This window comes from Synchiropus splendidus, chromosome 17 (assembly GCF_027744825.2).
Source record: "Synchiropus splendidus isolate RoL2022-P1 chromosome 17, RoL_Sspl_1.0, whole genome shotgun sequence".
Lineage (NCBI taxonomy): Eukaryota > Metazoa > Chordata > Actinopteri > Syngnathiformes > Callionymidae > Synchiropus > Synchiropus splendidus.
In genome coordinates, this window is record NC_071350.1 from 3,703,864 (window position 1) to 3,716,089 (window position 12,226).

Consider the following 12,226-nt stretch of genomic DNA (forward strand, 5'->3'; position numbering starts at 1 on the left):
TGTTACCCTTTCCCTGTCCTCCCACCCCAGGACCTTGTAATTAAAGGCCTGTCATGTTTGCTTCCATAGCATGGTCATGTGATCTGAGCAGACCCCCACCATTACCCTCAGGTGTCACCTCCCTGCTCGGCAGGACACCAGCTTTCCCTCACCGTCGGCGTGTTTATCTGTTTGCCCCCGTCATGCGCCACTACCTGAGCACGAGGGCTGCTTCATTAGGAAGGCAGGCGCACGCACTTCCACCTTAATTACAATGTTTTCTTTTATTATCAGTCATCGCTGTGCGCCATGCTGGCAATTACAGCGGAGCAGTGTGAAGAATGAGAGCTGATTAATTAATTTAGGACCAAACAGGAGGCTAATTAGCATAGAGCACGACTTGACGAGAGCTTCCAGCTGATAGCAGCACCTGTGGAACACAAGAAACGCACCTGAGAACACGGAGAGGGGGAGAGAGGAGGCCAATTATGTTACCCAGAAGACCACTCACCGAGGAGGGGAGTGATTTTACTGCATGTGCGTGATAGTTGACTTACTGGGCCGTCAGTCAGGATGCTGCCAACTGTGCTACTGAGCTGTTGCCTTCACTCACTCACTTAACAGCAGATGAGAAGAACTCAAAACTGGTAGTTCTTACCTAACCAGGCCACCATCCACGTCCAACACCCATCCATAACACTCTGCTGCGTCCAAACTCAATGATTCTGAGCTCTCATTCCTGTGGCTGCTTGTCGTGGTCAAAGGTTCCTCACTCAAGAGTGAATCCATCTCCAGGGAAGCTCACTTAGCAGTTATCCTCATTTAACCACCACAATGAATCAGAATTCTGCATTTACAATGTGTGAAAATATGTAGGATGGTATTATGGAAACCAGAAAAAAATAATTTAAATCAAGATACCCAGACTGATATTTGTCATTTTGGGAAAAAAAGAGACAAAAAAAGCTAGTGACAAGAATGAGAGGATGTATGCAAAACATCAAACAGTCAAACGGGTTCTGAGGGATAAAGTCAGATGTCGAGCGGTTCTAATGTGCGGAATTACTGCACCAGTGTTGCCCACAAACACGGCCAGCTTTAGAATTTGAGAGTAGGTGAGTAGAAATGGAAACCACAGTGTTGCGACCCTTTGAGTCAAGACAAGTCGCTCTGTGGAATTGATCTCTGGGTTTGGGGCTTGTGATCCTTTAGCTGTTCTGAGTTGAGTGCTCTCCTCTGGAAAGTTCAAAACTATCTCAAAAAAGTGACTACCTTCCGGTGAGTCATTCTAGCTCTCTGGTCAGACGACTCTGTTCATATAACGTTATATTCACATTTCTTTTGTTTGACTTCAGTGGGGGATAAACAGGTGTCTCAGGCAGTGAATGTGACCTGAGGTCAAGTGATTATTGTTTTCTGATTTCCTCGTCTGAAGCTGCCAAGAGGCTTTCTAGAGACCTCTTGTGGAGGGAATCAGCATTGCAGAAAAGTTCATTTTCATCGTGCTTCTGTTTTTAATTGCAATTTTTAAAATTATTTTTTCTCCCAAGCAGAATGATTTTCTTGTCAGAGATGAAGAGATAAGAAACGTCTGGTTGTGTGACAGCGATAACAATTCCCATTTTGTTCAGAGTTTCTGGTTTTTGGGGGATTCTTTACACTTGGCAGGTCCACTTTCATCAAACTTCTTTAAGATATAACTGAGCTGTCCAGCAACTGAGTTTTCCTCTTCTCACCTCTCAGGTTCTTTATTCTTCCTGTTTCTACACAGTCTAAAGAGCAGGATAAAATGATCAACACAAGCTGACTTTAATTTTAGTTTTTTTAGTGCAGGTTTAGCATATGCCGTCTATTCATTTCTTATTGCTATTTTGTTTGGGAATCCTCTCCATGGAGTCAAACAGGCCTCTGCTCACGTTTATTTTGCAAAACCATATTCTTGAGAGCTTTATTTACCCGAGTAAGTAGAGGTACTGTGTGGAAGTCATCTTGAATCATCATCTGACAGCGACAACAGCCAGGTTTCCTCTAGTGACGCCCCCATCTCTGCTATGACAGCCTTGACTCTCAGTGTTACCACCAGAGTTTTGACTGCACATGGAGCAGACAGATGAAGAGATGGAGCAGTGCGAAACTCTGAGGCAATGTGCACCGCGGCATTTTTATGAGTCACGGCAACAGCCGTGAAATTCCTTTCCAAAAACTTGTCGAGATGAAACTGTGACATGGGGCGGGAGGGCTGTCGTGTACTAAAATCTTCAGCTGGGAGTCGAGGGATATTGGGTTCTGCGCTCATAGTTGTCAAAGGTCAGTGGAGAATTTGGGACTTGCTGCAGACTATGGTTTAAACTGAACTTGTGCTCCCTTATGTTTCACTTAGAAGGATCAATAAAAAATGAATCTGATCGAGCTTTTATGTCAAGAAGTCATGAATATAGTTTATGATATGTTTGTTAAGTAGAACAGAAATGTTAATTTATGGCTACATGTGTCTGGTACTGTAAGTTGTCATGGTTTACTGGCTCACAAGTCCATCAAAGAGAAGCAATACTACTGTGATATTGTGATGATGTTTAACATGGTAACAGCCAAAATGCTTTTTGTTATGAAACTACTGCTAAACTAAACTACTACTAAGATTCATGTTTTCATGTATGGATTGATCTTTGACTGGCTCTCTACAGTTGGTGGAAATCCTGCTGAAAGGCGTAACATTTTGACCTCAAGGATCATCATGTTGGATGGTCAATCCCAACTGGATATTTTCAACTACTTTAGTCAATCCTACGGTTTTAAAGCCTGTTCCCTAATCTACAATTTCCACCATAACATATAGTGATAATAAAAGGTAATATGGTGGTGTGGATTGGGAAGCCAGCTGCTGAAAAAGAGAAGCTTAGGCTACGGTGATAAGGTAGAAGAGATTTCTTAATGTCTGGAATAACTGTTTCTCACGCCGTTGAGTCAGTGGTGATCCCTTCAGCAGTGTATTCTCAGGTCAACAAACTAAGCTGTTTCCTCTGGAAGTGCTCTTCTCCTTCCTGTCACTTGGATTCACTGTTTCTGATTGCTGAACAATACAGGGATGTTGTTGCTATCTCTCTGAGTAACAGCGAGGGAAAAAAAAAGCTCACCCCGCTCATTTCAGCAGCTGCCATCTATCATCTGTTTTTTTTTTCTTTTTTTCTTCCCAGAGAGAAAGGCGTCACATATCACCAAGTAGACAGTAGAATTTGTTTATGCGCTTCTCACACATTTTCCCCGAGCTAGATTCATCACCAGTTCATTTGCCGCTGTAATTGAGATAGCGAGGCTTTAGACAGTAGTGCCTGCGACGACACACATATGTCTGAAAGCAATAATTAGAAGCAGCCTTCTTAAAGTGGGGAGGAGTGCGCGCGCTGCATGGCTTGCTTTAATTGCTGCCGGTTTCTAAATCAAAAGCCGTGCGGTGGAAGGTGGAGGCTTCAGTCAGAGTCGGTGAATCAGAGGAAAACAAAGCAACAGAAATTTGAATCAGCTTCATACATGCATTGAAAGTGGTTGGAGGTTCTTATCTCACATGTGAATAAGTGTTCAGCTCTGAGTCACACTGAATCTGAATAGACACTAAGAATCCCAACTAAGCCCAGTTCTTGCCTTTGATTGAACAGCTCCTCCAGCCGACAGATGGAATACTGAGGAGTAGTGATGGAGAGACCAAGCTTTATGAATTATTTGCTTAGTTTGCTGAGATGAATAGATGGCGCTATCTGTGGATCAATCATGCTGGGCTTCATTAATGGCGGCATCCAAAGCCCAGTATTAAGTGAGAAGCACCATGTATTGGAAAAAAATAAACTTTCACTTCTTAATAGAATGTTCCATTTTATCGGCTATGCAGTGTTCAATATGAATGTTTATGTTCATCCTTGAAGTCGTGCTATTGAATTCTACACAGGGGCTGCGAATGTAAAAAGGAAGACACACATTTTTTCCCTGATTTAGTAGAAATCTTTGGCAATATTTTCACAGATTTCGCAAATATTTCTTACTTTTGAGACACTACACTTTAATGTTACGTCCAATTGTTTCATCTCTGTAAGTGTTAAAACTAAATACTAAATCTAAATATTAAATCTAAATTAGATTTCGCAGGATTTAGTCTCTTTTTCATCTCCAACTGAAGATTCTGCTCCTCAGCTACTCTGACAGCGGCTACTAGCAGCAACTGGAAGGCACTACAGTGGCAGCTGAGCAGAAGGGGGCGTCTAAATCTCCACTGAGAGAAAAGGGGCGTCTGAATCCTTAAAACTGAGATTTAGATTTAGATTCACATTTGCATTTCCATTTAAAGATTGGCACGTAACATTAAAGTGTAGTCTCTCAAAAGTAATATTTGCTCAATCTGTGAAAATTCTCCTAAATCCGGAAAAGAGGAGTGCCTTAATTTTTACATTCAGTGCCCCATACTACACCGATTTGTCTGTTGAAAAATATTAATAAAGCTTTTCAACATTCAAACTTTGCAACTGGCTGTGAGATAGGATTTAAAGTTGTGATCACTCAGCTGAAATATCAGCAACTGTCAGTGTGTGAACATTGTGGGTTTTGTTCAATTAATGCAGAGATTTGGGGATCTCTCGTACGCCGTCGTGTTTGGGAAACAAAGCTTTGTCTGAGTTTGATCTGTTGTTATGTAGGAAATATTGGTTGGAAGATTCCCAGCAGGCGACAAGTGACACAGCAGCTGCTTGCTGCTGGCAGCTACCGCCTACATTTTGGAGCAGAAGTCTATTGTTATCGTCAGCATGTGAATATTAACACGATCATCCAGCAGCGAGTTCTGCAAACTTTTCATCGCTCCGCCCTGAGCGTACACAGCCTAGTTATTGGAGCACAGAGGAGCTGCAATTTTCCCCATGCCGTCCTTCGCGTGTGAATAAATGTCAAGCATTAATAATGCCTTAAAAAGAGGGCAGGGGCACATAGATCACCCAAAGGAAAAGGTTAATGCATTCTTATGAGATTCTGTCAAACTGGCTGAGCTGCTTTCTGCTCGGTTCAATCCGTCAACATCAGGTTGATATATGTCACATATGCATACTGAGCTTCTGCAGTAATGGCTTTATTGTTTGTATATATTTGTGCTAAATCAATCGAGTGTGTTTTCCTTCAAAAGAAAGCCAGACTGCTTCAGTTAAAGAAGGAACAATCTAATGGAGATGCACTCACTCAGACAGGCTTAAACCCGCTGGATCTTTTTGAGCCACAGAAAACAGCCATGACACAAAAGATAGGGGCTCATTTTAGGACACTGTTGACACCTGAGATGATCCTCTGGTGAAAGTTGCTCAATCTATCTGCTTATTTCTGTTTAGGCTCAACCTCGGTAAGAATGACCTGCTGACGTTCTACGATGGAGACGACCTGACCGCCAACATCCTGGGCCAGTACAGCGGCAAGAAGCCGCACTTCAAGCTCTATACGTCCATGGCTGACGTCACCATCCAGTTCCAGTCGGATCCAGCCACCAACATCTACGGCTATAACAACGGCTTTGTGGTCCATTTCTTTGGTAGGTGCTTTTCTGTCTTCCACTCTGATGCTGCAGAAACAGAGCGCTGCAGACTAATTAGGCTTGTATTTGCTTCCATAGCTCCTGTGTTCTTCTGTACTGCGTGTGGCGCTGCAGTCACAAACATCAACTGTTTCCACCCTGTGATTTCATGTTAATGTCTGTGTGTGCAGCAGTTAGTGTGTCACAGATTGACTGATTCCACACCACATGCCGCTTTCCTCACGCACATCACTCGTCTCTGTTTCCCTCCCAAAACCACAGCTGTGTGCCACACCGACAACAGAGACATCTAACGTTCCCTGCAGTGGGAACATGGGATCTATCATCTTTGTGGAACCCTGTTGAGTCATACAACCTTTAAACTGATCCAGAAGGAAATTTCAAATGTCTCTTCATCTTCTTTGCCGCCAACAGAGGTGGCCAGGAACGACACTTGCTCCGAGCTGCCGGAGATCCCCAACGGTTGGAAGAGCACATCTCACCCCGACCTCATCCACGGCACCGTGGTCACCTACCAGTGCTACCCGGGCTACCAGCTGATGGGGTCAGAGATCCTCATGTGTCAGTGGGACCTCAGCTGGAGCGGAGACGTGCCAAGATGTGAGCAAGGTGAGACGTTGTCAAAGGCCAAATTCCTGGCTGATCAAACAATATGAGACCGGCTCTGAAAGAAATATCGACGTATAAAAAGCTGACCTTAACTTAATAACCGCCCGCCATCTGAGCCGGCCATATCGATATTACTTCACCGAGCTCTGTATACGGCAGAGTGAGTAAGAGTTGTTTGCAATTACGTGATTAAAATAGCTCTGATAGATTTTTATAAATTTAAAAATAATAAATACAAATATTAACATAATACATCAATAATATTAATAATACGAGTATTATATAATATAAATATTAATGTTAACATAATATTAATATACATATGATATTACAAACATACAGTACACACATCTATATTAATATACATACAATATATAATAATATAAATAAAAATGAAAAATGATATAAAATATATTTTAAGAAATATTCAGAATATGTAGTGTATATTTTGGTATAGGACTTGCATGATAAGATTTTTTAAAAATGTCTATCTGAGAATAAGACATCCAAAAATGAATTTCAATTTGAAATGTTTATGAAACACAATAGTTCTTACTAGTTTGTTTTGCATACAGCTTTCTGCTGCAAGGGCTGATGAGGTGTCGTGAAATAGTGTCCTCATTTTCACTGCTCAATAGGTGGCGCTCTCATTTAAAAAACGATGTGTGTTTTTGTTGAAATAGTTCAAAACCCCAAAAATTATGCCAGGGAGGGTGCCATTGAGTGAAAATGAAAATGAAACGAGGACACTGTTGTAGGCCCAGACAGCTGCCACTGACTCCTCACTTCTGATGGACGGTCCATCAGCCATGTGGTACCAAGAAGATGGTGAGGTAGTGAACTGAAATGTTTTTTTGTGTCGCAGTCATGACATGTCAAGATCCAGGCAACGTGGAGCACAGCAGGAAGGTGATCGGAGGAACCCGCTTCACCGTCGGATCGTCGGTGCAATTCATCTGCAACAAGGGTTACATCCTGTCAGGCAACAGCCTCCTCACCTGCTACAACAGAGATTCAGCCAAACCCAAGTGGAGCGACCGGCTGCCCAAGTGTGTTGGTAAGTCAGCTGAATAAAGTTACGTATAATAATAATAATAATAATAATAATAATAATAATAATAATAATAGTACAGCTTTTTGCACTTTATAATACTATTTCTGTTTAATTTATTGTGATATGTTGTTTACAGATCATGTTACAAGCACAATTTCCGTTGGGATGAATAGTTTTTCTGATTATGATTATGATTATGATATGCTGAAAAAGTTTTTGGATTGGAACATAAACCGAATATATGTTTGCTTCTTTTTAAGTAAATGGCTCAGATATGGATGAACATGTTTCTTTCACAGCCCAGTATATGTTAAGGTGATGTTTCACCTGACTGAAGAGTTTTTTCCTCTCTGGTTCTGCTCTTCCTCAGCTGAGAAGTACGAGCCTTGCAGGAACCCTGGTGCCGCCTCCACCGGCATCCAGAGCTCTGAGAAGGCTTTCTACCAAGCAGGAGAGACGCTGACCTTCTCCTGCCGCTCTGGCTACGAGCTGCGCGGTGAAGCTACCATCTACTGTGTCCCGGGACACCCGTCTCAGTGGAACAGCACCCCGCCTGACTGCAGAGGTACCGATCCCATCCTCCTGGTGAAGCACTGCAAAGTGAACCCAACTGACTTGTGTCTTATTGTAGCATCAGCTGCCACGTTTGTGGACGAACGCAAGCTGGACGGTGAGTTCTGTGAGATGATGGGAGAAGAGCCTGCTGTGATTTGAACAGTCTAATGATGATGATGCTTCCACCTGGCAGCTGTAAACATGGATTACAAGATGGAGGGAACCAACATTGTCCTCGCTGTTTTGATCCCGACTGCCATGGTCTTGGCGGTCGTCCTCAGCATCTACGTCTATTTCGCCAAGTAAGACGTTTCTCTAGGGATGTTGAAGTGAGACTGTGTTACACACATCTTGCTCAGTGCCTTGCCCATTCATCGCTTTGAAACAAGGCAGAAACTCACACAGTTAGCACGAGCTAATGGGCTAGCGGAGTTTACGACATGCTAACCTCAAACCTGCTCCTCAGACTGTATATTGAAATCTGGTCGCCTCTTAAAATAGAGCGAGACGCCCCCACTCTGAACCATAAAATACAAATTGATTTCTTTTTTTTTCTTTTTTTTCCCTAAATTTCAAGTATCCTTTAAGGGCTTCATCAATCACACCTGCTGTCTTATTAAAGGTGAACCTCTTTTAGGGTCCAAATGAAAGTCAAGTTCCCATATTTAGAGATGAGTCAGAAATATTAGGGACTGGAGGGGCTGGGCAGAGTCACGAAATTGGCTCAAGAGAGGCTCATGTGTGGTCTGTTTGGGATAAAAAAATATTATTTTCACACAGAATGGAAAGAATAAATGAATTTTATAAGTAGGCTTTTCAAGGTAATGTAGTATTTCTGACTGCAGTTGTTGACATTAGAACATACCAGTAATATTTTATTTCTATTCAAAGTCTTGACATATTGTAAAATTAAATAGATTTTAGCACAGAAAGTCTGCAAGTCCCATTTCATTTTGTATTTAAGATATTGAGTCATTATGGACAGCCAAATAATTCATCATGATATCACCATGTTCAGGGTTTTTTTAGGCTCCGAGGGAAAATCGATCAATGTCTCACCACTGTCCAAACCAAACCTCCTCCTGTGTCTGTGTCATGGGAGGCTGTAATGTCTGTGTGTTGCCCCCCAGGCTTCAGGGGAAGTCCATCAGAATGCCGACGTCTTTGCCGCCGTATGACAACATGACAGAAGAGTCAGCCTTCGAGAACCCCATATACGAGAGCGGAGTGAGTACAGACGTCGTGAACTTGCAGGACGTGGACTCGCAGAACACCAGCGTGCTGTCCTGACCCGCTCCCATCTGCCCGCTGTCTCGTCTTCTCATTTTGCCCCAGCAGGGGGCGCCGTCCCACTCATGTCACTGTCGTGTCACTCTGTTTCATGTTTAAGCGGTACATTTCACTCACTCTATCCCTGATGCTGTGTTCACTTCATTGCCATCAAGGTTTGTTTAGCCTCATGAACGTGGTTCTGAATATTTGTGACGACCCAAGAGGAACCAGTTGATAGATCCTTCTCTTCCGTTCTCCCTGTTGTTTCAGCACTGGCACAATCAGTCTAGATACTAGAAGTGTCCGCTAGAGTGCAGCAGCGAGGTGAGATCTCCTTTCTCATGTCATGCCTGTTTTCCTGAATTATTGTTGTTGTTGTTGTTGTTGTTTGTTTGTTTGTTTTTGTTGTTTATTTACTGAATACATTGTCATCCAAAAATCCTATCTCTATGCAAATGTTTATTGTGATTTACATTCATTTTATAATTCATTTGTTGATGATACGCACGTGTTTCATGTTTAATGCCAATGACTAAATTCAACGTTACATCTTAGTTCGATGTTAGTAAGTGTAATATACCTTCCTGTATTTATCAGAAGAACTAAGATTTTCTACATAAACTGCTATTACCTGATTATTATTGGAGATAATAATTATCTTGTTGGAGATAATGATTATTGTGAAGCTGCTTCTAGAATAACTTGTACAAATGAACACCAAGATGTTGATAGATTTTTCTTGTGCTTGTCCTGTCTTTCGCCCACCTTCACCACAAAATGACAGGCCATAACTTTGTTTCATAAACAGCAGTTATAAAGCCATGTAATTATGTAATTATCGTTGAATAGAATCCTATTTTTACTCGCCCAGTAAAAGGCCTGCGACTCACCGTGGGGTCCTCACTGACTAAATCATTTATAATCTACCGCAGTCATGACTTGCTCATTGCTCTGTCCTCATGCTTCTATCTTTCAGGATACATGAGAAATAAAGGGGGGAACATGTACCTGACATGACCTTAATCCAGACTTATTCAAGCTTTGCCTTTCCAAGACCCTCGTCACCGATTTCCTCCCCTTTTTTTTTGTTCAGAAGTTCCTGTCTCCTCTCTGTGTGGGTTATTGTACATACATCTTTTCAACGGTCACATCTGTTAGTCTGCGATCACCATGGTAATATTTTTATAACTGCTGATGGCCGCTGGTGATTTTTGAGAACTTTTGGATTCTAAAAATGGAGCAGCGTCTGTGAAAGGGAGAGAAACGAGCTTTGGTATATACAAGTTTCCTTGTCATGAGAATTTGCCTTCACTGTATTTACTTTGTGTGTCTGCCCCTTTGTAAATAAAACTCCTGTCCAAAACAAGTTTCTCTGTTTTGCTTGTGCGACCCACAAAACGGTTCTCCTCACTGCATGGATTATGTTTGAAGTGTTAGGGCGTCTATTTGCCACTAGATGGCAGCAGACGCTACGCTCAAATACCAGCACCAGTCAACCTGATAGAGAATGGATCTAAAATAATAATCCAACCCGTTGCAGTATTTATTATATTATCACTGGATGTAATTCGACATTCACATTGAAGATCTGACGTCTCTCCGTCGTCCTATACACTGAACACATTTTCATATTTTCATTCTACAAGGGGGATATTCACAGGGGTTGGACAAAATAATGGAAACACCTTAAAGCTAAAAAAAAAAAAAAAAACATTTTTTTTTTTTAAAAGCTGTAAGGTGTTTCCATTATTTTGTCCAACCCCTGTATGAGCTCAGCGTGGTTGTAGGAAATAAATCGTACCGCTAGATGGCAGCAGCGTTACAAATTTGGCGCGTAAAGCCGACGTCACTCATAGCAACAAACTATACACAAAATAAAGCACTGGAATCTACAAAACAGAATCTGTTCGTCACCTCATGTTTAGATCAATGAAATGGTCTCAACTCAGTTGGTAACATTTTTTGTCCAAAGTAGACAAACTACTGCATGAATGGTATTTTGACAGTAATAATGAATTCATGTTTATAACAGCGAGATATTGTGGCTCTGCACTCACAAAGTTACAGACTAAAACCAAGTTATTACGGCATTTAAGTGGAACCAGCACAGCAGAATAACGTTCAACGCCACACCATGTTTTCATTGCTCTGGACTCACCCATGAACGTACGTTAAAGGAAACTGACGGTAATTCTATAAAAGGAAAATAAATTAATTGTCAAATTCATATCGTGAAATATTAGGCATTTTTCTCTAAAACTGTGACGTTGATGTCGTTATGAAATACAAAATAAATAAATAATATAAATCAGTAAATAAATCGTGCAGATGTTTGTGGAGCCAGATTGGGTGCGTTGCAGTCGTAAAACCTTAAAATGAGATCCACAAAACTTGATTTCTCTGTGATTTCTCTACACTACGTGACACGATGTGAATTAGAAATATGCACAGTAGTTGTTCTATACATGTTTCATAAATGACTCAATCAGGTGACCTTATGGACTATGAACTATAAACAAACCTTCAATAACAAAATAATGTAACGTATGAAATGACGTATCATTCAATTCGAATTAAATAGTACTAGTTGTTCATGTTTTTGTTTAAGCCTTTAGAAGCGATTTTAAAGCACTAGTCTCCCGCAACTTGATATCAAATACCAAATGTAATAATTGCTCTTTTTGGGGGGTAATTCTGGCTCATAGCTTGGTTTTGTTGAGCTTGATTTGAACCTCAGTGATGGCTGACACATTTCTAAGTTTAGCGTTGGCTATTTGACATGAAATTGAATAATTGTACTGATGAAACCCGCATAATATGGAGCCTTGTGAGCCTTGGAAGCTTTGTTGCCAATAGCACTGTCCAAGCAATAAAATTAGAACACAAATGAAACCTGAAGTGAAACGACTTGTGTCACATTAATCCACTTGAGTCACACTTTAACATCGATCAGAAAACTGTTTCATTCTCCACATGTGTCGTCTGCCTGAGCCTCGGAGTGGAGCAGCTGCTTCTCTCCAGGTGACCTGAGTAAGAGTATCTCATCATGTGGGGAGGTCTCAGACAAGTATGGAGCAGGAAGGTCTCCTTGTTGACTAGAAATACACGAATTAATTGCCAAATTCTTTTTACTTATTCTACAGAAATACTAAAGAAAAAAGTCTCGACAAAGTGTCTCGTAACAGATCTGCTCACTC

The 12,226-nt window shown here is 41.4% G+C and overlaps 1 protein-coding gene across 2 annotated transcripts in view; it reads left to right on the top strand.

Moving 5' to 3' along the window:
• LOC128747925 (seizure protein 6 homolog) overlaps nt 1-10,381 on the top strand; it is a 113,757-nt gene extending 103,376 nt beyond the window's left edge. Inside the window, exons 10-18 of one of the 2 annotated variants that reach the window (XM_053846168.1) lie at nt 5,340-5,536; nt 5,954-6,148; nt 7,014-7,205; nt 7,573-7,767; nt 7,834-7,872; nt 7,951-8,059; nt 8,888-8,984; nt 9,300-9,353; nt 10,006-10,381. In XM_053846168.1, coding sequence (XP_053702143.1) covers nt 5,340-5,536; nt 5,954-6,148; nt 7,014-7,205; nt 7,573-7,767; nt 7,834-7,872; nt 7,951-8,059; nt 8,888-8,984; nt 9,300-9,326 — 1,051 coding nt within the window. In that variant the 3' untranslated portion in view covers nt 9,327-9,353; nt 10,006-10,381. The other variant, XM_053846167.1, reaches the window with a different exon arrangement.
• The last annotated feature ends 1,845 nt before the right edge of the window (nt 10,382-12,226 follow it).